The sequence below is a fragment of the Harpia harpyja genome, chromosome 8, assembly GCF_026419915.1.
Source record: "Harpia harpyja isolate bHarHar1 chromosome 8, bHarHar1 primary haplotype, whole genome shotgun sequence".
Taxonomy (NCBI): Eukaryota; Metazoa; Chordata; class Aves; order Accipitriformes; family Accipitridae; genus Harpia; species Harpia harpyja.
In genome coordinates, this window is record NC_068947.1 from 844,790 (window position 1) to 871,349 (window position 26,560).

At 40.8% G+C, this 26,560-nt stretch overlaps 1 protein-coding gene across 10 annotated transcripts in view; it reads right to left on the reverse strand.

Moving 5' to 3' along the window:
- Positions 1-26,560, reverse strand: part of SH3KBP1 (SH3 domain containing kinase binding protein 1) — a 228,142-nt gene that overhangs the window by 16,259 nt on the left and 185,323 nt on the right. For all 10 annotated transcript variants that reach the window (XM_052794257.1, XM_052794262.1, XM_052794259.1 and 7 more), the window contains 5 exons: positions 19,269-19,370; positions 15,261-15,312; positions 11,220-11,300; positions 8,646-8,808; positions 3,444-3,529 (listed from right to left, as the gene is read on the reverse strand). In XM_052794257.1, coding sequence (XP_052650217.1) covers positions 3,444-3,529; positions 8,646-8,808; positions 11,220-11,300; positions 15,261-15,312; positions 19,269-19,370 — 484 coding nt within the window. The remainder of the gene's footprint in view (positions 1-3,443; positions 3,530-8,645; positions 8,809-11,219; positions 11,301-15,260; positions 15,313-19,268; positions 19,371-26,560) is intronic.

A 26,560-nucleotide genomic window follows, 5' to 3' on the forward strand; every position in this document is an offset into this window, starting at 1 on the left:
ACTTGCTCTTGTCAGTCCAGATTGCAAAACTGTAATCAGTGCTGTATTATCATCAAGAAATTTAAACGTCAAGTCACAACTCTGCAGAACATGCTAGTGAAATCAAGCCATGCGCTAACATCTACATAAAAATCGCTTTTTATATATGCAGCTGACAGAACGTTATGCACAGTATTACACATCACTTCAGCCTTGCTCAAGCATTTGTGACTATCCTGATCGGTGCAGTTGGGTGAGAATGTTTTCAAAGGTATTTTTAAAAGGGTGGGGTTTTCTGGTTAGACAACACTGATCCACTGGTGGAAAGTTACTGAGAAAATAAATAGAAAAATGCCGTTTCTGAAACAAGCAATGTTTAACACACTGATCTAGAATAAGGGACCTAGACAGCATACAAGTTTTGACCCTGGATTCCCCAATTCCCCTCTGCATACTGCTTCTCAGTTGTTGATGGAATTACTGGTTTTGTTGTTGCTGATCACTTGTTTGGTTTTTTGGGAGATGGCACATGGAAGGACCCTGTACCGCCTCCTCCCTCGTCGTAAAGGTTTTGGTCTCATCATGATAAAGGAAAGGAACCAACTTAGAAATCCTTAAAACGCTTTCACAGAATGGAAAACTGCTCTCCATGCAGCTTTAGTACGGTTTGCTTTTATAATCAAAACTGTCTCTCCAGTGCTTTTGTACATCTCCCTGCTTTGAATGAAAAGCAAGAGCTTTAGGCTGGCTATAGGACCGAGAAAGCGACAGCCGTTAGACGGCCAGCTTAACATCGCTAGTGCAGAAAAGCCAGGAGAGTGCTGTAGTATTCGTTTTCAGTTCATGATTCACCATCAGGACTTTGCGTAAGTGTGGAAGAGGGTGAGGCAACTTGTGACTGACTGCTGCTTTTTCCTCTGTCCTCCCCGAGAGCTCTGAGTGCCCAGGAATGGTGTTGGGGCTAATTGCGGAATGAAGAGGAGCCCAGTAACCAGAACGGTCATACACCCGAGCTGCTGCAAAGGCCATCTACCTTCCATTTTCTTCAAAGGCTACTGCTAAGCCCCACCTCGTCTGTCACATAGGTCCACTCTAATTCGTGGTGTCAGTTTGGATTACTGAAAAGACATCAAATGACTAGACTTAATCAGATCCATTTTGTCTGGAAGGATGGACCTCAGAGAAGCTGAGGCTGTTCTCCCCACAGCATACATCAGACTGGGGCAACACGTGCCACAGTTAAATATTACTATTACCTGGACTCACGCTGCCTGATCCATCGAGTGTTTTGAAATACACTGGGACAACTCCACTCGCTCATCCATCATTTTTACTAATAGCTCACTTAGCCACAAGATTTCTCCAACCCATTGTTCTCTTTGTAAAGAAATAAAAAATCTAACACATTTATCATAAATCTTTCCCATTACACTGCCCCATAAACTGTCCTGAACTCCAAATCTCTCCTCATAGTAAGAGACATTAATCCATTGGGAATTGTTTTGGCTTATTACGTTTTAATTTATTGCTCTACCCCCTCTTAAAAGGCTGTTTATTGCTTTAACAATATTTTACATGAGCCATCAAAAGCCTCCTGAAAATTCGTATCAGTTATGATCTTTGGGTCCACTTTCATTCCAAAATCATCACTTATTTCTTTTTTTCTTTTAACGAGTCGTCTAAGAGGCTGGAATGACATGATTTGCCCTTGGAAATGCCATTCTGGTTTGACCCTATCAAGTTATACTCATCTAAGTATTCACACTATTTTATCCTTGAGCTCAATAGGTTCCCCTTGTTAGTGGTAACAGGAGGTCAACAGCTAACCCCTTTGCAACATGTTGTGTATGTGGTTTGGTCTATGGGCTCTTGTTGGCTCCTAGTCTCCATTAAAAAAAAACAACGAACCCCCCCCTCTCCCCCCAAGTTCTGGAAATGAACAAAAATTATTATAAATTAAATTTCCTACCTCGCCTTTTATAGCATATTAAAAAACCCCAGAAAAATACAAAACACTGTAAGCTTTTATCCTGATAGTGATTCCAAGGCAACTAGCACAAGGATTAAAAAGGTTTAATTCCATCAGACCACCACATGCTATCTGCAGTCATAGCTTTCTCTTTCCAGTAAGCAGAAGCTTACATGCTTTGAAGCAAATTTGTAAACATGAGTAACAAACACTAAATGGTAGAATTTGACTGCATTTCCATACCATTCCTTTATATTCATCTTTACAATACAAATGTTCATGCAATTTATCACATGCTTCCAACTTTCCATGTTTATCCCAAACGAAAATCTGGAAAAGAACATACTACTTGCTTCTCCAGAAGAACGTTACTATCATAAACCATAGCAACAGCAGAAGGTTAAACAAAAGCAGACATATGGATGCTGAAAAGCTCATAAACCCCTGTGAAATCATTTATATGATTTCATATCATATTTTATTGATACATTGCAATTAAAATCCATCTATAACTTAAAGCTCTGCTTTCAGTTCCGAAGAAAAGGCAGGTTTGGCTGTTGAAAGTAGACTATTTTTCAGAGGTGTTTTACTAATAAAGCAGTCTGGGTAGCAACCACCACACCGACGCAACGTTTAATGCCGCCAGCGAAAGGCGGCAACGCTGCCGAATGCAGGGGACCCCGGGTCTGCCTTTCGGAGACAGGGCTCCCGCGGCACAGCTGCGACCGCGGAGGAGAGCGACGGCGGCAGCTGACGCCGGCCTCTTCCTAAGCGGAGGTGGAAGATGGCTGTCGCGGCTTTTCCTGACAGCCTGGGACAGGAGCCGGAGCACCTTGCCCTCCGCGTGCCACGCACCGCAGCGCCCGCTCCCGCAAACACCTCTCCGGCACTGCCAGCTTGAGAAGGAGGGAGGGCGAGGGAAGAAAGAAAAAGAACCCATCGGTGCTCCTTTCCAGGTGATTTCCCGATTAAACCGTTCGTGTTGCAGGAAGCCGGATTATTATTTTCAAGAGAAGTTTAGACTGCTTTTAATTGGTGTTTGCAGCAAAATTTATTCAAATTGGCCTGCACTGGGTCTCTATTCCTTTGTATTGCAACGTGTAAAGCTTACTAACTGCACCAAAACCACAATCTTTTGCAGCATTAAAATACAGCAGCACTAATACTACATCTGTTAAACAAGCATGACTTACTATCGTTGGCCTTCTCACTTGTTTCAGATTTTTAAACAGAAGTGACAAAAGCCCTCCTACTCAAAATAGCTCACCATTCCATATTTCCTTTTAGAATTTTTTTTTAAACAGAAAACCCCAACAAAACTTTTTTAAGTAAAGCAGAAATGATCCTTTAATCCTGCGGTTAAAATTTGACATAAATGCACTCACATTCATTGCCAAATCCTCAATCTGCCTTTTCGATTGTAACAAAGTCACTAAAAAGCAGGAATTTACACCATAAATTTCTTAGGCAAACTACAAAAAGCACTATAACTTACCGATGTCATTGCTTCTTTCAGAGGAGTCTTTCTCTAGAGTGCCGGATACTGTACTGCCCACTAATTCCACTTTTGGACTATCACTCCTGCATTTGGAGCAAGAAGAGGAGATATTTTACTGGAGTTTTTGTGTGGGTTACAGTAAATTGATAGCTAACTTGCAATTAATAATGAGAGAGCAAAATATTCTTCCTTTGCAGCACCAGAGTAATAGCAATGTGTCAGAGAGAGCAATCTCCAGTAAGTAGACATGCTGTATGGATTAACCTTATCTCATTTCTCCTTAACACCTGTCAAAAAAGCCTATTTTAGACACCGTAGTGTCCCGAATAATTCTTCAGATGTTCACAGCATCTCAACATGAAGGAAACTTAAGGGCAAAGGGACATTCTTCAACATCTTATTTGTAATTTTTTCTAATTACTTGGCTTGAATAAACTGTAGTGATGGACTATCTGCAATACGACAGAAAGGGAGAGAACCTCAAGCCAGCATCGTGCATTTCAGCGATTCCTAGTATTTACTCATAAATGCAGCTCCTCCACCACGTTTCTGCACGTTGCTTATGACATCAGAGTACGAATATTGTTTCCGTAGGTCCAAAGAACCAAGATCACCTACTCTGTCTGAAATGTCTTTGGAATAGGCAAGTGTCAGGAGCTGTGACACTTTATACAGAGGAACTATTTTTCAATCAAACAGGAGATCAAACATAAGCAACATGATTATTCTTTCTTCGTAAAACTTTCTATCCCACAACTACTTAAATTTACCAAAATAATCTGACTACTGAAACAATTAATTAAAAAAGACCTGGGGTGAGTGAGTAGCTCGGCATTGCACAGGTCACACAGACAAATCCCTGTGACATTTACTGTGATAACAACTGTTCAATTAATGCAATAAATTGTACTTACCATCATTATCAGGTCGCCTGACAAGTATCATAGTTTTTCCACAATGACTATTCCCAGTGTAGGGCTGTAGCAATTATGATGTACGTAAGGTACCCAAATTATGGGTAAAAATACAGACCTGCCCCTGAAACAACCCAGGCAGATGTGCATTTCTATGAACACTAATAATTAGCCATTGACAGTAAAATACATAGCGAGCTCCTGAATGTCATTGATTTTTTGACTCTGCTTTTGATGCCATAAGCTGATGACAGATGGCCTGAACCTCAACTCATGGTGGCAGTTTATGAGCAAAACACAAAGGGGCTAGAAACCCTACTTCAGACTTCAGGAAGGCTGTGATAAAGAGCCTGAAAATTTGTGTTAAAAAAATGGAGGAAGTCATAGATTAAGTGAACATACATCCAGTTAAACACTGTAGTAGGGTGACAAGTATTCTATGAACTAAAAAAGATAGACAAACAGTTTATGACCTGACAAACAAACTAGTCCTACACAGCTACCAATATGGCAGGCAGTCTGCACCAGGAAGGGAACAGAAGAATTTAACACGTTCCTAGAAAAATTTATTAATTGGTGAGATGATAAATAAGGGTATATTTCCAAGTGATCTATCTGATCAATTAGTTTTCTTATTGTTTGGTCTTTAACTTTTTAAAAAAAAATTGCTTATAAATTTGTAAATCTATAAAAAGCAACATAGTTTCTTGGCTGACAGGGCAATGAGCATCTGACTGAGTACTCTGCTTTGCACACATGTATTTCCCAGCAAACTGAGAGCACCATGTGAGTTGGACGTGCTCTAGGAAATGTGTGAGTACAGTTTTGGAGGAGATTCTTAGGATGGTGTGATTTAGGGCTGAAAGTCACAACATTTACCATTTGACTACAAAAGATACCATGATACATGACAACAATACCACAAAAAAACCCAACTCTGCTGTCAAAATAATCAACAGGCTTATTATGCCAATCTATATCCACGCTGTGAAAGGAGTGGAGCCATCCCTTCTTGGTCTCAGTGTCTCCCTCCCTCTGCACGTGCCCATGCAGACAGGCTGTCAGCTTGATCAGACAGATGATCAGCCTGAAAGAAACCCCACACTAATAGAAATCCCACTGCAAACTGATTATTTGCCATCTGGAGCAACTCCCTGACCCATATGGCTGAACGGCTGCACAAATGCTGGTGCTAACATAAGGGAGGCTGCGGGAATGGGCTGCCAGGAGAGGGAAACTGCCCCTGTTAGCAGCAGCACGGACGCAGATTGGTTTAGACTGACTGCAAAATTGCACTTTCTGTAGGTCTTTATGGCTTGTCTGCTCCAGAGATTTGACTCATCTGTAAATCGTATAATCACAGGTATGTCTAAATAAGCTGTAAAGCCTTTGGAGCAAACTGACAGCTAGTCTCTGTCCCACATGGTTTTTGTCTCTCCTGTTGCCCCTGAAGCCCTAGCCTGCCTCCAAGGAAGGAGGATTATATTTAAATGGAAAATCAACCATCACCACAAAAAGTCAGTAAGATGCATGAGATGCATAAGATGCAAGCCACTTAGAAAAAAACCCTCTTCTGCTCAGCAGCTGCCACGGAAATCTCACGGGATATAACTACAGCAATTTTTCCCCTAGGATCATGTACTGGTTTTGGCTGGGGTAGGGTTAATTTTCTTTATAGCAGCCCGTATAGTGCTATGTTTTGGATTTGTGCTGGAAACAGCGTTGAGAACACAGGGGTGTTTTCGTTATTGCTGAGCAGCGCTTGCACAGTGTCAAGGCATTCTCTGTTTCTCACGCTGCCCCACCAGCGAGGAGGCTGGGGCTGCACAAGAGGGACCCAAGGGACATCCCAGACCATCTGACAGCGTGCTCAGCTATACAAGCGGGGGAAGAAGGAGGAAGGGGGCACGTTCAGCATCATGGCATTTGTCTTCACAAGTCACCGTTACTTAGTGTGATGGAGCCCTGCTTTCCTGGAGATGGCTGAACACCTGCCTGCCGGTGGGAAGTGGTGAATGAATTCCTTGTTTTGCTTTGCTTGCACTCGCGGCTTTTGCTTTATCTGTTTAACTGTCTTTATCTCAGCCCACGAGTTTTCCACTTTTGCCCTTCCAATCCTCACCCCCATCCCACTGTGGGGGAGTGAGCGAGCAGCTGGGGGGGCTGAGCTGCCCACTGGGGTTAAACCATGACAGGTCAGCAAAAATTCTGCTGGTTCAATTTTTGTTCTAATTGCCTTAGGTTTTCCAGATTCTGGAAATGGATATCAGAAGGTCTTAAAAATATTTACTATCTTATTAAACTGAACTGATTTAAAAACAAAACACCTTTACTGAAGTGACTGCTTCCATTTGAAGTTTCACATTTCTTAATTATTCAAGTAATTCAAAGTCTATTCCATGGATTATTTCATTATGTGCACTTTCTGCCCTCTTCCTGTAAGACACCATTACAAGTTCAAGCTTACCAGGCAGAACAGCTATATGAGATAAATCCATTAATTTGAATTAGCTGATAAAGAAATTCATAGGGAAACTGCTAGCACTGTGATCATCAACATGCATCATCATCACCTTAAAAATCACCTTTCCTTCTAAGTCTTAATCTAACTACTGTTACAAGTAAAATACTTTCAAATATAATGGTATTAGATGAAAAGAACAAAGCATTTTTTTCTGTGCTAGACATAGCAGAGTTTGGACAATTAAGAATGTAACAGGGTTACTGTTTAGATCTGCTTTTTCACTTTGTTAACATGAAAACTGAAATATCTTTAAAAATGCATGGTTTCTTTATACAATTTTGTACTTAGAAAAAAGGAAAACAGAAGAGCAATAAAACACCCCTCCACAACTCTGAATGTTTAAGATATTTATCATATGTTTAAAATATTCCAGGCAAAGGATAGAACAAAGAATAGCTACCCCATTGCATGCCTAGCCAGGGAACTGAACACTAGGGTATGTATTGGTCTTGCCAAGAAGACATCACTCAGCTAAAGGTCGTAGCAAATACTTGCTTTTCCAAGCACGCCCAAGTGACCAGCAGGTGTGGACTACATTTTGGAACCACTGGGCAAGCCTGTTCAAAGCCAAGAAGTCCAAAAGAATCTGTGGCAGTAGCACCTGGATAGAAGGGTGAGTTCTCAGAGATGCACAGCCAAAGCACTTCAGTAAGATGAAACTGGCAGCACAAGGCAGGCACCGTTTTTCTTACTTTATGTGTCTCAGATTTCACACTGGGAGCATTTATTTAATGAACCATATGTGGAGGAATGAGGGGAATCAATGTCTAGGATTTCTATTTTATTCCACTACACCCTACACTCCATTCTGGTATTTAATTCACCATTAGTATACTAGAACTCCAGTAGTTCAATGGCAGCTAATTTTTCCAACAGTAAAATAGTACAATTATTTCTATGCCTATATTCTAGTATTTCTGCAAGATGTGCAGCTTGCCCATTTTAGGCAACTGTTTTTTTCTGGTTTTCACCTATTTCTATCCACTATGCATACAGGAAGTCTGCAGCACACAACCCAGATGCTGATGACTAATGTAGCCATCTCGACTTGATCAGGACTACAGGCGAGGCCTTTTAATGTCTGCAACCTCTGCTTTTCCAAGCTCTAGCAGAGATTAAATGGAGTTGTGTTGGCAAGTCCAATTTCTCAGTGCTCCTCAAAGGCTGTAACCACTTCTGATAAAGAGCATCATGTAATTATAGAATAACAACCAACATTAGAGCATACATACTTGACAGCAGTATTCTGCGGTGGCAGCAGCTTAAAGAACATTCTATGAAGACACATGTATTTTGCTAAAAATTGATCTAAAATGATCAAAGAAAACAGACTGAAACCAAGCTGACAGTATTTGAAATAGTCTAATGCTGTTCCTCAGTACAATCCAAGCTTTTGCACTGACTTAGTGCCCTGGCTAAGCTGGAATAATTTGAGGTAAACTAAGAAAATCAACATCAGCACAACATACTGATGCGGACATTTCCCACATATTCTGCAGTGGAAACTATGATGTTGCAGTAACAGTGTGTTAATCAGTAGAAATGAACCAGTAATGAGCAGCCTAAGACACTTATTCTTGAGAAGATAGTTATGATCCAGCCAGATGACTAGAAGGCTTTTCTTTTTTCTTTTTTTTTTTTTTGTTCTTTAAATATAGTTTACCATGAAATAAATTGTGACATTAACTGTAAAATCTAAATTCTTTAAATGTGTGTTTTTTCCACTAATCCCAAAAGCACTGGACTGAGGAAAACCAATACCTTGTATGAGTCACAGGCACAACTGGTCTTTCTGGTCGTCTCGGGGGCAAGGTACCAGGTCTATTCACAGAGTTTGCTTTGGGTGGCCGAGGTTTCTTCGGAGGTATAGCAGGAACTGAAGGCTTCTGCAAGTCTAACTGTTTTTGCTCTCTCTCTGATCTTTCTTTAAATCAATTATTTCCAGAAAAAAAGAACAGGGATATTATTAAGTGGAATTCATTCGCACTCACAAGTCTACAATTAAACAAGAAATCTTCAACTGTAGATACACTGTATACAAAGAAAAAGCTTATCCCCTTTCCACTTCTGTCCTAAATCATTCTGTATTTGAAATAACATGTTTACCACAAATCAGTTGCTTGCCCTGCCTGAATGTTCTGCCTGTAATTCCTCATGGCTGAAATGTGTGTGCAGTGTCTGAACGGGAATGCTATTTTTTTATTTTAGTAACTTACCGATTTCTGAGTGTAAAAAATAAGACTGGCAAAAAAATACATACCACATGGAACAATTTCCCATGAGCACAACTTATATCAAATTCTAATATGAAACAATATTAAGTTAGAAGGTCACAAAAATAATTATGCTGGATATTCTTAACACCTCTTGAACAAACAGAGAAATACCATTTCTGGGGAAAAAAAAGTGTGTTTCAAGTGAACTACAGTTAAATGAAAATACAAGCATTAAAATTTAGCTATGTTTGGCAGGATGTAAACCGCTCAGAAAAATCAGACCTTTTATTTAGGTTTTTAAGCACACACTTATATGCTGAATTTTTCAGCTTTGCCAATGAAAAACTGGATCATTTGCAGAACTGATTATGCATGGTTAGGAAGTGCCACAATACTAATATCCAATCCCAAACACGCAGTGCCTCTGAGTATGTAAAGTACAATACACATGAATAACTCTTGTAAATAATGTGCTCTAAATTCATAATACAAAACAAACACGTAAACGTGTTTGCCACACCATAGGAAACCCGACTCTTCTTAAAGAAAGGACAAAACTCTGACAGGGACCAAAGTTTCGCTCTCTGTGTCAGCACCCCACTTCCCTTGACAACACGGTCTGTGGTAGGTCACGAATATTACACCTCTGTACACACCTGAGAGGTACTGGGAATGTTACAGGGTATTGCTTAATGGCTTCTAGGTTTCAGTTGAAGAGGGTCATGGAATAAATCAGCAGAACCACAACCCACATTAGGTTTGGAATAGTCCAGTAAGTGACTGTTGTTCACAGGCGTACACCTTTTTTCAGCACACTTTCAGTTGGTGCAATCATTGGGTCCTCTGTAACATTGCAGCTTTTCCAGCGTATTGTGTAATTTTCACACACTTACTCCTAGGACTATACTGCGTCAGGGCCCAAGAATCTAAACTATGTGTGAGGGATGGGCTAGGCATCGTACCAACACACAGCCTGAAGAACGCTCCTGTGCTGCCCCTGCTGCCGCACCACAGCGAACAATTCCTGCCGCTCCCCGGCACTCCGAAATGTAGGCATGACTCCTACGGCCTCTCTTCACCATTTAGAAAAGTTCCAGATATTTATACCCTGGGACAGTAAACTTCCTCCTCCGGTTTGACAATTGGCTTTGTAAATCCAAAAATGGAAAGCAAAGGGTTTTATTGCTAAGGTAACCACAAGACGTAGCGCACATAACCAAAAGTAAACATATGTAGACAAAAGTGCTAAAACACCTGTCAGATTGCCAAGACGTATATCCAGAAGCAGATCTTGGTGCACAGTCCGAACGTTCTGGCACTAAATTATAACTGCGTATTACACATGTCGTCATGTGCACACAAGTTCGAATACTTAGAAGTTAAGAAAACCCATAAACAAACTTGTCTGTACAATCTAATAGTCCACTTAAACGTATGAGACTTGACCCCATCTTCAGCTAGAGAATCAATGCAACCATTTTCGCCAAGCTATTCAGAATGCACAATGAACACAATGAAACCATTAAAGGTTTAATTCGCTTGTCACTGCTCTGCATGGTACTGTGCCCCATTTCTTGCAGTGTTCAAACCTGGTGCTGAAGACAGAATTTTTTCATTTCTCCACAGGCTTGCCTGTGACTTTTGTGACTATGATAATGGGGTGATTCAGAAGCATTAATGACTGTATCTTCACAAAACCCCTCTGTGATGCAGGAAAACCACCAACCTTGCTTTTAACTAGAGAACCAAGGCATATAGATGTTAGGAAAAAGGAACACACTAATCTGGGGTATCTTACCCGATCAAGGACCTGGGTTTTACTGAGCACAGAGCTTTAGACAGCATTTTATGTATTGAGAGCATATCTCCCCTTGACATCAGCTGAGGCTGCTGTGAGTACTTAACAGCTCTGGATTGGTACAACTGAATACCCTGAATTTAGTCCAAAAGCAACAATGAGATCCTTTCCAAAATGCATATCATCACAGATCTATCAGAGTGGGAAATAAATATTCAAACAATACACTTAATGGAAACAGAGATTGGGAAATGAGGATGTGCATCGATTCCATTTCCCCTGTCTCTCTGCAGAGAGGAGGCAGGAAAGCACATTTCATACCTTTTTCTTCTGTTCGATTAGGAAGACATTCTGGCCTTTCAGGAGGTACCTTTTTGATTTCATGCTTTCGATCTGTGGTACCTGTCAAAGAAAGGAAAATTTGGAATTCTGAACAAGCAAACAAACCAGCATATACGGGCACATAAGATTTAATTCTGCAATTTCTTAGGCTTTTTACGTTCTCCAATTTGAAAATGTCTTGCTAAAACTGAACATAAATCTAGTTTCAAGTATTTGCTTACACCATAATGACAAAAAAAGCAAAATCTAGTTTCAAGTATTTGCTTACACCATAATGACAAAAAAAGCAATTGGATGTTTATGTTTCCACAGTCAAGTTCACAGTTTCCAAAATGTGCACCTCAAAAGCATAGGCACCTTCAGACCATTCTGTGAAAAAAATAATATTCAGTAACTACAGATTTTTAAACATGGACAGATCCTTTACCATTGTAGACATACTTAACTGAAGAGCAATTCAACAGTGCGGAGAATCGTTAGGAATAAATCAATTAATTGGGCATTTCTGCCAAGATAATATTTAATATAGACGAATATACAGGGCTTATTTTACATAGTTACACCCCCCCCCCCCCCCCCCCTTTTTTTTACCTCTAGTACTAGCTGTTCACTACCACATATTAGAAGGACGAGAATAGTAGTATTGACAGTGTTCTGCATGACTATTTTAACTGACAGCCTTTGGCCTGGAGGTGTAAGTCTCTGCCGCCTTCTGCCTCCATAGTGGAGACCCTGACATACTGACTTCTGTTGCTACAAGGAATATGGGAACTTGTGGCACCAACAACGGGAAGATTTTGCAAAAATTTCCTGGCACATGCAAGATGCAGTATTCTAGTCCCGGTATTGTAAGAAATGCTTTACTGGATATTGGCTTCACTGCATTGGCTAACTACGAGGCGCTAATGCCATTTCAACTTAGCAGTGTTGAAAACCGCTTTAGGTAACACTGTTAGTATTTCAATAAAAATTACAGTAGATGGCATCCAAGAAAAGCACAGGAGGCAGGGCAGGGAACACAAGGCAATTTTTTGCTTCAATCTATTCTATTATATGCAGTTCTCAAGTACATTTACATTTTCTGAATGTGCTGTCACAACTCTCTTCTGCAGCTGGTTCCTAGAAATCAGTACTCATCAGGGCAAATTGCTCATCGGTGGTGATCACTGGCCATTGTTTCTTTATGTAACTGTGCTGTTGGACAGGCAACACTTGTATCACTTCTCATGTCAATAAATAATACTGAATTGCCATTTTATGGTTGGATTCGATGATCTTAAGGGTCTTTTCCAACCTAAACGATTCTACGATTCTGTGAAAAGTACTTCATTCCTGAAACTGTCGCTAGAAACCAATTAAAGCCATTCTAAACACAAGTTACACAAAGCACAAGTCAACATCTTGATAAACTTGCACATACTAGTGTGTTCAAGAAAAAAAGAGACACAGGTCTATATACCTAGTTACAGTAAGATTAACAGTCATCATTAACACACAGAGGGACATTCTCAGGTCACGTCTAAAACAATGAGCCTGCAAACACGGAGGAGCTCCCCGGCGCGGGTGTACTCCCTACTTGGGTTGTGACCCCCAAATTAATCACTCCCCAGGCACGCACCACGATCCTGCCTCAGCTGCCAGGAGAAGGTCACCTGCGAGGAAGCTCTGGTGAACTCCGTTCCAGCTCCCGGAGGGACTCAAAAGAGTATTCCCACCCTCCAGGCTAGACGCAGGTGTATTGCTCATCCCAGCTACCCAGCGAAATGCCTACTGCTTTGGAATGACTGCGTCGGGGACTCATGCTCCTCACTTTGGTTCTCCACTTTTCACCTTACTTTGTAAAGTAGCCCAGCACAGATGGCCCTTTCAGTCTACTGCCGTGCAGAATTTGGAAATACAGCCAAACTTCCAGCTACAGTATAATACAAACTAGACACCTCCTTTACATATGCGCTGCTTGTACTACAAAGACCAATTCCAATTCTCTGCTATGATTTTATGCTCTGCATCGGAAGATACTGATATTTAATTATTTAGGCTGCCACTGACAGTTCTCAATTTATTCATCACACTATGACTGTTTAAATATGCAGAAACATTACTGGAAATTGTTGCCTACTATCAACAGTAAGGCCTGACATAGGGATGTGGTAAAATACAGTGTTATCTCAGTAAAGTGATAATTTGACAAAGTAGAGGATGTCAGGATGGTAATAAACATAGGATGATTTTCACCTCTAAATATCTATCAGAAGAAACTCTTGTGCATCATCAGCCAGCACTTGTCAGGGACTGAGTACGAAAACAAAGAACAGCAATAGCTTTGGCTTTGCCATAGACTTACGTGGCCTTAATCAAATTGTCTGCATCTCTTACGCATCCGTTTTGCCTTCTGAAAACGGGCACATTATCCTGCTGTGGTGACACAGCTAACGTGTTTGATGCAAACAGGTACAAACATATTAATAGTATTATTCTCTAATTACAGGAGTATAAATGGAAAGAAACATAACGTTTTATAGAGCTTTTCCAAAACGTGTCAGGCTGTAAGGTCGGCTGTCACTAAGCCATATTTAGTATGCAAGCACCACTAGATGGCAAAGTTACACTGTTCGCTCTGGACACTGTTACTCACTGATCTTAAAAACAATCTATGTTTTTAGGAGTCACAAGACTAGAGTGAAGAATAAACCATGGCTGTCAATAAGCAAACCAAATATTTATAGTCATGATTCTATAGTCAAAAACTGCTTGACAAATTCAAACTAGTTAAATTATAACCTATTGATTCACAGTAAATTGTACACCGGTGTAACTTGTTCTTCTATTAACACATCAAGACTGCAGGAGAGAGAAATTTACTTTTTAAAGCACTGAAAGCTGGAACAGACCACAGTGACAAGAAAATTAATCTGGCTAGATTGGACATGTTCGTTTTGTTTTCTTAACGTGTGCCAGCAGTGGGGGAAGTGCTAGTGCTGCTGCAGAATTTTAACAAACTAACTGGAGTTAAGGGATTAAAGAATTCCAGCCATAGTTTTGTTTCCACCACAATTGCAATACAAATGAAAACTCTGAGAGCATCCCATGCCTCGTGATTTGTGATTTTACATGAATGGAACAGGAATCTGGTTTCTGAGGTCAGAACTGTCAAGTGCGTAGATACTTTAACTGTTTCTAAGTTTCATGGAAAAAATAAACCATGCAGGCACTTTTGAAACTCTGTATTGAGAGATCGTTTCGAAACTACAAATAAAAGTGGTTTCAGCTCTCAGTATTTAGATGCAACTCAGTCTAACATATTCCAACCCCAACTTTACTAGCACTTATCTGTTTGGAAAACATAATCAGCCCCTTCATACATTGCAACACCATTATCTACATAACCAGATTCAGGATAACTCCTGTAAGTTTTATGCTTATGGCTATGAAGTATTGAAAACCAAGAATCTCACTATGGCATAGAACCTAGAGACAGACAGACAGCTCCAGCATTCATGCAGATCTGTAAGATTTAGATTGCAACTCAGATAGGGCCACTGTATTACAGCCAAATTCTCTGACACTATTTTATGGTTATGCAAAAAAGCTCTTTATCTCTAGAATAAATCAGATCTGGAGCTGTAAAGTGAATGCAGTTTCCTCCTGCAGGTATTATTAGACTCCAACATATCGGGTCTATACTGGAAAGACATGCACACAATCAACTTCAGTCAAGGAATGGAACTGGAGAACTTTTAAAAACTGAAGTATGATGCTCACTCCAAATGAACATGTTCAAGGGGCAAAATACATTATTTTAAAATGGTGCAGATGGTTGCCTGCAATACATTTAAAAAGCACACCACAGTCTTTCAGGGTTATCATCTTCTTGCAATTTGACTCTGATTTATTAGTTGTTGTCTAGATGCCTCCTGCTTATCAATTTTGATACAGATTTATTCTATATAAATTTGAATACACTTAATTTAGACTGAGATGTGCTCACTGATGTGCTGTACAAAATCAGCTGCACCTCACCTGATCCTTGTTTGATGACAGGAGCTGATGGAGGTGGTGGTTTCTTCGGTCTCTAAAATTTAATAACAGAAGAAAACAGTTTGCTTCAAAATGCCTGTAAATCTCATTCATACAAAGGTTAATCATACATTGTTTAACATTAATAATTATGAAACTTGAGACTACAGATCTGTCACATATTTCCCCTGAAATAACTTCATTAAAATGAATTTGAAGAGAGAAAATAGCATTGCCCAAATAAAATTACATTTTTCTACTTTTGCAATTGAAATGTCCTGCTGAGGGGAAAAGTCCAGTTTATGTGGCTTAAGATTAGAGAAATACATGACCTTTGGTTTACTGAAGAAACTGATTTATTTAAAGTTTAATCTTGTAAATATTCCAACTCATTTTGGAAAAAAACAAAGACAAAAAACCAGCTTGATGCAGCAAAACCTGGAGTGTGTTTTTTCAGACTCATGAATGGGGCAAAAATGCAGAACACAGGAAATGCTGCAAAAGTTATATTTTATTCGCTCACTGTGACACATTTACAGCTGCAATTGTGAAAGAAAGACAGTTATCAGAGTTTTAGCTGTTTGGTGAAATGAAATAAATTATTCCAATCTATCTGTGCTTTTTACTTTTACCACCTCTGTTATGACCATTTTCCTAATAGAACTGTAATAGCTGAGAAACATGACCACCAAATCAGTGCCAGAACCATTTCCCTTCACCTGCAGGCGAGGGCAGGAGTGCCTTTTCCTCTGTGTTGATGTGCGTCCCACACACACCATACTGGCATTCACCATACATATCTTGGAATGAATACAAAAACAAATAGAGCACCATGCCGGATCAAATGACATACCTTAACTCTCACTCTTAAAAAAAAAAAAAAAAAAAAATTATTGAGAATAAAGCCTAAGTAAAAATTAATAATTGTTTTCTTCATATGTCCATCCTTTTTTCTGAGCCTTATTTTCTTTGCTACAGATTGATCACAATCCCTGTCACTACATTGCTGGCTATGCAACACTCTCTATCGCCTTGTGGAACTGCCTATAAGATGATGTTTCCAGATATGTGTAGCTTTGTCAAACTTCAACCAAACATTTAAGCTGATATTTTCTATCAAACTCATGTTTAACTTTTTTCCCTATTATTTTCTATATATCTGCCAAATGGCTTACCTCCTTTCAAGAAAGATCAATTGTTTTGCTCACTTGCAGTAATTAGTTCAGCCTCTGCCCTAGAGCTCACGAGTCTCGGTCTGAATGTTGACAGGGAGCAGGTTTGCTGTGAAGGCTGAACCCTTGCCACTCACCCTTCCCAGGGACCTCCCTCAAATCTAGCAAATGTATTCATCTCTGCAGAAAAAAAATACCAGTTTTGCCCAGACTGAGTAAGCCTAACAGCCTAAATCTCTGAAGTCGCCATCCTGCAAGCCTCGGGTTTCTCCTACCACCTTACCCTGACCAGATCACCTCCTGTCACCAACCCGGGAAAGCTGTGGCCAAGAACTCAGAATGATCTTCTCTAGCCTGACTGCCGTGGGCCATCGTCCAAGGACAGCGAGTCCCTTAAACTCTCGGAGACGCTTCTGAATTTAGGCAACATGGTTCAAGGTCTAAATGCAGAAAAGTGCAGAAAAATGTGGAAAGGGAAGAAGACAGGGACAATAAATTTCTTGTGATAGCAATTGAGGGTTTAATTGATAATAGCTGCAGAGTGAAATAGTTGGTGCTGAGGTTCCAACAGCACAATATACACATTTGGGGCTTTATTCTGGAGTGGTGTGAACCTGATCCCATTGACTGTCCATAGGTCAGCAGCTGGACTATATGAGGTGCACTCCTTTAGCACATCTTTTGGCTTAGTTCTCATCTGAAAGGAGTCTAGTTCGTGTCCCCCGAGACCTGTCTTCGAGGCAAACCAAAGCACAGTACGTGCGGATGGACAAATGAGAGATTCACTACAAATCCCCCCCCTGATTAAAACTAACACACTAATGTAGATAAACACAAAGGAGAAAGGATCCTACGGTTCGTTAGACAGAGTGGCTTTAATTGGAAGCTGATGAGGGAAATACTTTGTTCCAGAAAGGCAGACAAAGATCAGAAAGGAGGTAGCGTGCAGGTGCCTTATGACTGCTGAAGGAAACATGGAGAAGGAAGGAGGAATTACAAGGGTCTGTGGCTGGATGAGATAACTGAGAAGGTGATGGAGACAGACTAGAAGTGAAGCCAATGGAAAGGAAACCAGGATTGGTTGGACAAGAAGAGAACAAAACTACAGAGCAGGAACAAAGAGCGAGGAGGGAGAGGAAAACAAGCTGGATAAAGAAATTGGGTGTAGGGATAGAAAGTAAATCCAGATGGTGATTTAGACTCAGGTAGTGAGCTCAGGGGAAAATCCTGTAATTGAGACCACCTGAGAGGTGGAGACTGGGACTAGGCAATGAATAGAAAAGGCCTGGGACAAATAGCCATGTGTGGAAAAGAATCGGGATTGGAAAATTGGGGACTGAACAAGGAGATGGGAAAAGAACCCAAGGTTTTGTTCGACAAGCAGAAGAACTACTGCAACAAATACTTTCAGACCATGGGATGGAATCCAAGGTTTCTGGATCACATCAGAAAATACCTGAAAAAGGCTCTGGAAAAGTATCAATTTCCTTCCCTTTTAGCACTGATTCAAGCAAAGACAGACAGTCTTTAGTCCCACCAGTTACTTACTCACGTGGCCACATCCGTGCCATTTTAAAAATTAATAAAATTTTATCCTCCACATTTACAGCAAACCTAGCTGCAATTTGTATGTGTCTGAATATTTAATTTATTCTACAAGTTATATTCATTGTACTCTAAAGAAAAAAAACACACTTAAAGATATACAAGTTCAAAGAGACTGAATAAATTTCACCACAAAAAAAATGGATAAGAGTAAAGGTGTTTTTCTTCTATAATAGGCTCACTATGTCCTAAGGTTTATGATTTCTGCCTCTTCTGGAAATCACCGTTTATTACTAGGCCTAAAGCCAGGATGTCCACTCTGCTATGGAATTGCATTTTCATCTCTCACAGTTTTTGCTGCTCTTCTACCTTCATTTTCAATAATTATCATGTTAGCTTCTGTGAGTTGTTTAATAGTTGCTTTATTAAGCTTTCCAAGTTATTTAATTTTTGCCTCCGGCATCCATTTTTATTGCCAAAGATTGAAGCTGAGTGTCAGTAAGTCTCGGTTTTATCACAGAAGGCTTACACTGTCACTGTGAAATACTCATCAAAAGCCTGATTGCAAGCTCATAATACCCCACTGATGACTGAAAAGGTTCCTAAAAATGGAATGTACTTTTGGGGGAAATATTCCATCACTTTATTCCAGGAAGCTGCAGGATTTCTAAACATTGTTTGGGAAATAACAATGCCATCTCTTTCAAATAAATAGAAGCTGAAAAAGCTTTTGCATAGATATTATACCTTCTTTTTTAATAATTCTGACAGAGGTAAAGAAACATGCCTCTGAGATACCAAAAGCTCACTGTTGCCTTTCAAATCTCACAGTTAAAATTTCACCCTTTTCATTCTGGAACACTGCTTGACTGCTGTCAATCAGCACGCAGGTGGTACACAAGCTTTCCATATTCCACCACAAAAACAATGGAGAAGAGGAGTTAACAATTCTGGTCATCATTGCATCACCCGACTCAGCAAACTGCCCTGGGACCTCCCGTTCCTCTCTCTCTCAAACTTAGGACGCAGGACAGAGGGCTTTCAGAGCAATGTAGTGGAGGCAGACTGACTAGATGGGCCAATCAAACCCATCAAAGAAACTCCATAATATGACTTTGAGTGCCACACGTTCTCTTTGTGGATGCTCGTTACCCAGAAATTTGTTTCCTTTAACTTTTTTTGTTATTAAGTTAGAAGTAAAACTTTGCCAAAATCACGTATCCAAAAGAGAATCTCTTTCAACTCCACTTTCATTCTGTATTCTAAAGCAAAAATGAAAGAATACATTGCTTACCTCTTTTTCAAAATCAGAAGGAAGAAGCTTGACAAAGTTATCTGGAAACACACCTCGTCTGCCATTGAGTTCTCCTTCCCACCAACCCACATCGATGCAATCCTACAAAATAGTAAAATAAAATGAAAACCACGACGTGAATGTGTGCTGAGCAGATTCGTGTGCTCAAGTGCTCTTTTGCATAATGTCCTGCCTTTTTACTAGAACATGACAATTTACTGGAGTGCCAGGTTAACAGGGTAATGTACCAGATGAAAACTTCAGTAATCACCCCGCATTACATTATCACATGGAACAGCTAGGAAAGAACAATAAACATACTGTAAGAGCTCAAGAGCTTGTCTGTGTCTAAAGCAAAACACTCTTTCACCATTTGATCTATTAAACCAGTAAGCATTTTGAGCACGTATGATACTACTTCTCTCTGACCTCATTTTATAGAAAGACAATAACTTAATTAAACATCACACATCCCAGGAGGTAAAAAAGCTCCTTTATTTCCCATGCTTTCAAGAAAAGCTTGACACATTAGAATTATTAAATTTCATCACAGTCCAATTAAGAAGGCATTATACACCTGATCAATATCAAGCATCACCTTTTTCTGCAGCATTTTTGAGCAGCACAATGCAGAGTGTGTAGCAAAACAATGCACAGCTAAATGCTCACAATAAGTGAACTACTACATCAGTGAGTCTAAATGATGAAAAAAATAGCACAGCTATTTTGGTAAAGAATAATAGTACTAACAGAAGCCACAAGCAGTTTAGAGAAGGTTAAAATTGTTCCTTAAGTCCTGGATGGTAAGCTCCACATTCACTTATGTTTGTGTTTGCTGAAGAGAACAATTCCAGTTGAGATTTTCCACATTCTTCCCTGAAAGCTGTAGCTGAACCAATTCAGCTGTTTTCCAAAACACAATTATGGGAAAGTCACCCATTGTCCGCTCAGTCTTAAAACCATTTCAGCCCATTTTAGCGGTTGGCTCAGCACCAGGCTGGCCAACCTTTCTATCCTCTTGAGCAGTAGCCCTAAATCTTCACGTGGCTCAGAGCCATGCAATAAATATTATCCACCTGAGACATGAGGGAAAGGGAAATCCCACAAACAGTGCACGGGTTGGCCATGACAAAAACTCCCGAGGGTTCCCCCCATTCTGTGAGAGCCAGGGCTAAACAGGGTTGGGTCCGCAGCTGGGATCCCACGTCATCTGGTAGCATCAGCCTCAAGCAATCACCGCGGCATCCCTGCTCCCACAGCTACAGGTCTGGACTGAGCAAACCGTCGGCACCTGCCGGCTATACCCAGCTGTCCTGGCAGCAGAGCCACCCTGGAACTGCTCAAGAGCTCAACGTGTTGGATGTTCCTATTCCAACATTTCTAGTCTAACCCTGTGGAAAATCTCCCAGATTTAACGAAGTACTTTTGCTTTTTGAAAAAATCACATTTCACCGCTGTTCAGAAGAGATAGGTTGAAATTTAGCAGCTGTGTTCTCTGAATACTCGGTGGTACTGATGTAGGTTTAACAGTTCTAACTCGGGGTACGGTCACTGTTCCAGGTCACCCTGCGGTGAGGATTCTCCATCACTCCCTGCTGCAGAAACGGAGTGGTCCCTTCCCTGCAAAGACTTTATCTGGGCTGTGGAAAAAAGCATGATCATGTACAAAGCTGGCTCATTACAATCACCTGTCTCTTCCTGCTTTTCAGTAAAGTGAGAGCCAGCAGAAAAGCTGTGCACTGGAACACCAGAATACAGGGACAAGAGGGAACGAAGGGGTATGGATATAATAAAAGCAGGCAAGAGCGGGCAGGTAGTTTAGGAAAAAGGGGGAGGCCACAACATGCCCTAATAGATTTTCATGGAGAACAAAGCTAGAAAAATTGGACAGAAGCAAACGAAATAGGCCAAACACTACAAGCCTCATGTATGTTATGAGGCAGCATCTCTCCAGAAACAGCACTAGATCAAGGGGTCCAGGATCTTAACATTCTTGTGATGTGAGAAAATAGCTTTAAAAACACCAAGTGGAACTGCATGTCTTAACGCTGTTTGTCTACACAATTTGGTTGTGAAGGCGTACCTGTTGTGCAGTGCATGTAAAAGCTCTGGGGTTAAAAATGTCACACACTCAACTCAGTCACTGCTGTAGCCATGCGTATTAGGGGAACAGAATGTTAAATATTCATTAAAAGACAGATCTGAGTGGTTTTTTTCCAAGATGAGTATCCAAAATGAGCATATAGCCACTCTGATCTTAATTTTATCATCTGACTAGGAACAATCATAGCATGCCCTCACAATTTAGAAAAGTTTTGAAGATAAATGCTTACAAAGCATCTGCGCACTACGAAAGTAGAGAGGAGAAGAAGTAAGAAGAAACGAGTATTTCTTTGTCTAGAAGACATAAACAGTAGTTTGAATAGGGGAGAGGATCCACTGAAAAAAATCTGAATGTGAATGGGCGATAAAAGATTGCATGACAATACATGCATGCAAAATAGCCTTATTGTTACATTTCCATGAAATAATTTGTTTCAGCTGCTACAGGGATGACAGAATAATGCAAGTTAACTTAATGAGGTATATTTAATACCAAGAGAAGTCTTAAAAATATTGTTCACAACGACTGTGCTTGCTAGTATTTTTCTGTAACTTATAATGCATGAACACTGGATGATATTTGAGAGAAAACAGACTAGCGTTAAAGAAGATAATTGCTTTTATGTTTTGGGGCTTTTTTTTAGTTATTTTTCTGTTCTAGGCTTTTTATTTAGCTTATTTAGTCCACCTCATCTCCTGAGATAGAATATGTGCTAACTAAATATGCAAGCTAAATAGCCTGGTTTCTTGCATCATGTCTGTTTTGGGTGTTTATTTTTTTCCCCCTCATATCTCAATATTTTACTCTGATGCAGTCTGCTCCTGATCTACAGATGCAGGTACTGAACAATCCTTTCATTCTTTTCCTGGTCGCTTTCTCTCGTACTCACTCTGTGCTTTTCTCCCACATTCTCCCTTCTCTTCAGCAGGGTGGCCTTCACCAAGGACACTTACCTTTTCTAGACCTTCCCAGGAGTTATTTAGGAGGTATTTACCAGTTCTGTTAGACTGTCAGGCCTTTGTTAGTGAACAGGGCTGATTCTTGACTAGCTGATGTTTTCAAAATATCTGCTGAGTGAATACAGGGCTCCACGGAGGACCGAGATAATCAGCTAGTCATGCATAGCACAGGCAGGCACTGTGCAGGACATTACTCTCAGCGCAGAGCCAGCACCCCTCGTTCCCGATGTGAAGGCGCTCTCCCGCTTGGCTCTATCTACTCACGCAGCCTAGTAATCAGTGCACTCAACTATTCTATCACGTGGTGGGTTTTATAATGCCCTCCACCCCCCAGGCCACTAATCTGAAATTGCCAAAACATTTATGACCCAATTTAGATTTCGAGAAATATTAAGAATAATTCAAGCGTCCAGAGATGAAAAGCTTGTGCTTCAACTGATAGCACAGCTTAGCGCTAGCTAATAATCCTGACTAAACAACACACAACGTCACATATATCCTTTTTAGGTTGGATTTTTTAATGCTCTTAGGAAACACAAATCTTACTCCTACTTCCTCATTTTATTAACACCCATGAATTTTGTATTCAATGCTTTTTTTAAAGCTCCTTTGTTTTCACGAAGATGCTGTTGTGTTAACACGTTCATTAATCCCGAACAGCTGCAGGTTTGCTTTTTTCTCCTCTCCTGCCTATCACTCAGGCTTATGCAGCCAATCACCATGCCACATTTTCATACAGTAAGTAAACCTTTAGGCAGTTTCTCTTTAATTTTCTCATTTACTTTATTTGCCAGAGGAAGCTTCTGTGTCACTGAGCAAAAGGACAGAAAGAGATCTCGGGCGTTAAAAGCTACAGATGAGATCTGGTGAAGAATCTCAGTGGTGGTGCCCTATGTCTCTGCAACCTCTGGAAGCCCACGTACGACGCTGGCAGCGGGTACGTCATCACGAGACAGACCACCACCCAAGGATACCCCAGTTACAGCTGCACAAGCTGCCTCCAGTACTAACAAATGCCAGAGCTGTGAAGCACAAACAAGATGACATGATTAAAACAATGTGGCTGCCTGTGAACATTGAGCAAAAGCTACTCCAATACTTCTAGATCCCCATCGGCCACGCAATCCTAATCATATTGCTTTTTTTAATATATCTTCATGTGTTCAAGGTCAGCAAAATGGCTGTCATTTCAAAATGCAGATTTTCTACAAAAGCTGTCAAGCTATTACAATCCAGTATCAATATTCCAAAATTTATTAACAAACCAAGTGGATCTCTGCTTTATCTCCGTGTTATCCTGCCAGACTCATAACAATGTAAACAGACAAAAATCAGACGCTGAAATATCCCAAAAGTTCTACGAAAAATACGTATTCCAATTACTAAAAATGCATCTTAGTTTAATTTAAGAAAAAAAAAAGGAAAACAAAAGATTTACAAAACTGAAAAGTAAGTCACGGCAAAAAAGCAGAAATTGTGTTTGACAGATACTAGAGTTCATGCAAGTTAGGTGGTAGCTGGGCCAACATTTTGCTACAGTAAAAATCAGCTCCTACCAAAGCTTGACTCAGAGACTATACTTCTGTACTCATTGCAGTGACAGTGCAATCAAATGCCTTAGAGAAATCCACTGCCAGTTCACATTGCCATGCCTGTTTTCATTGTTCAGGCAGAGGCCATTTCATGAAACAGAGAAAACAAAAATCTAGAGGGGAATTTTAGCATTTTCTTATTGAAACACAAATCTTGTTTTTATCCTCATTTCCAGTGAAGTAGTTTTGCTCCAAAATCTTGTCTCTGATGAATTTAGTTCAAATGACTTTTTAGACAACAAAGTAAAGAGAAGGAGGAGAGACAAAATGAAAGAAGGGTTGAAAGGCTCTTCTATGGCAGAATCAACATCCATTCTAATTCCAAGCTCAGCAGATCCCAAATAAGTGATAATAAACTCAATACATTGGATTTATTAGCAACATGCATTTTGTGATACGTATCAGGGTAAAGAATTGGACAAAACATAGTGATGAGAAAGACCAGGTGTTGAGGAATTTTTGAGGGGGAATTTTTAAACTTTATAAGAAATAATATTACACAAAATATAAGGTACTAAAATGTCAACCTGAGCTGGAATTCTTACGTAAGTCAGAAAATTATTGTAAGAGGAAAGAGTAAACATGGGAGAAATGGCAACTACCAGAAAACTAGAATAAAACTAGCTTTTGTCAACATGTTGCCAACAAGTTTAAGGGTGTACACAGGTGAACTAAACAACACCAGTCCTCTTCTTGACATGAAGAATAAGAGGGAGAGAACTATCCTTCATGTAATTAGAAGTGAGACACGCAAGCTGTGAAGAAAATTGTAAGAGGGAATCATCTGGAGAAAACAGGCTTTTTTTTTCTGAAGGGAATATTGAAACAACAGCAAAGAAGAAAACAAAATACAAACCCCAAACCAACGATAAGACAAGAAAGATAAGAACACAGTTCCACTCTGAAACTTCTGTCTGTGGTGACTAAAGGGCGATGGGGGGAAGAGAGAAAGATGGGTGGCTAGAGAGACCAGACAAAAGCCGTGCAAAGTTTCCATTTGGAGCACCAGATTTTTCATACTGTTACTGAATGAAAGTGAAATATAGTGAAATACTTAAGCAGGGTTGACAGGATAAGGTCGTGGCTTAGTCTCCTTTTAGCAACGGCAGTGACCCTGTAGCCACTCTCAGACTGGCAAAGAAAAGCCATGAAACACTGCAGTCGTGCTTCCCCCTCTTCTGGGTGAAAGAATCACGACATTGCTTGGTCTCTTACGCACACAGTATCCTATATTAACAGTTTTGCTTAGCAGCAAATCTACTGCTCTTGCGTTAGAACAAACGGCGTGCTGTTCCTTCCCTCGGTGCTCTCAGTCCAACCCTAAAAAAAGCAGAAGCCGGTGGAGATTAAACCAAAAGCCCCAGCGTAAGGCGCCGTGCACTGCGTAGCCTTACAGCTACCCCACTCGCTGCGGAGAAGCGGCTGTACCAAGACAGACGCTACGGACAAGACGCTGGCCCTAGGAGTACGGCCGGGGGCGAGACGAGAACACAAACCTCCTTCAGCCAAACGCCATTGCTGGTTTTCTTTGGCGGTAAAAGAGGCGACAGCCGAGGCTGATAAGGAAGAGCTGTCAGCCCCCTGCTAACTCGATCTCCGCTTTACTAGCTGATGCCACATTCAAGACCACGAAATTAAAAGCCACGAGTTCACACCCGGCAGGTGAGACGTCTCTCTCGCGGCGAGCCCTGCCCCAGCTACGAGCCCGATGGTGACGGATTGCCCCGTCACACAAACACGACTGAACCCTCCCTCCGGGAAACGCTGGCGTTTCATATACCCCAAAGACAGAGGGGGTTTTGTGTCATATAAAGCTCTCTCTTAAACACCAGGCTTGGTTATTACAGGCGGGTTTATTTCCAGCCCTCGCTGCCACTTGCACTCTAGGCCGAGCCGGATGAAAGGATCACGAAGGCAACCAACGCTTTCTCTGAAACTGGAAAGCAGCACTTCTGGTTGTGAACATATTTATAATAAAAACTCATGACCTGGATTTTTTTTTCATTATGTTGCTAAGAGTCAATAAAGCATACAAGATTACCATAATTTAAATGCCAGACATGGGCCAATCTATGTTTTCTTCCAACTGCTATGTGTTATTTTACTTTTTTTTTCTTCAAGCCACTTACAGGAGAGTTACTATGTGCTACGAGACTGTACTTAGCCGCTGAAAATAAAAACCAGTAGCTACTCGGCTCTCTGCTCAGTTATCATTGCGATTTTTCTCTTGCCTGTGTTCAGACGCCCACCGGACTTGTATCTAGATCATCGCTGAGGCCGGCTGCAAGCGCAGGCGGGATTGCTCTCTCCAGCAGCAGCAGCCATCTGATGATGCTCGCTGGGAACCAACAGCAGAGCAACTCCTGCAGCTTTACCAAAAGAGACGGGAACCTGAGAGCATCTCAGCAAGGCTGGTACGGGCTGCCTCGAGAACCTGAAGAACAGCACCGTGGCAGCTGGCAGCGCACGCCGGGGCACAATAACGGGTTGCAAGACATGCAGAAAGTTTTACGGCCAGGCATGTATCCGCTGCTTCAGCCGCGTTTTCCATTTATTTTAGGGGCAAAGATGTTTCCTGCCTTTTGCCCAAAGCAACCAGGCCTTCCAGGCAGCACCCGCTCCCTCGTCTCCTGCTGC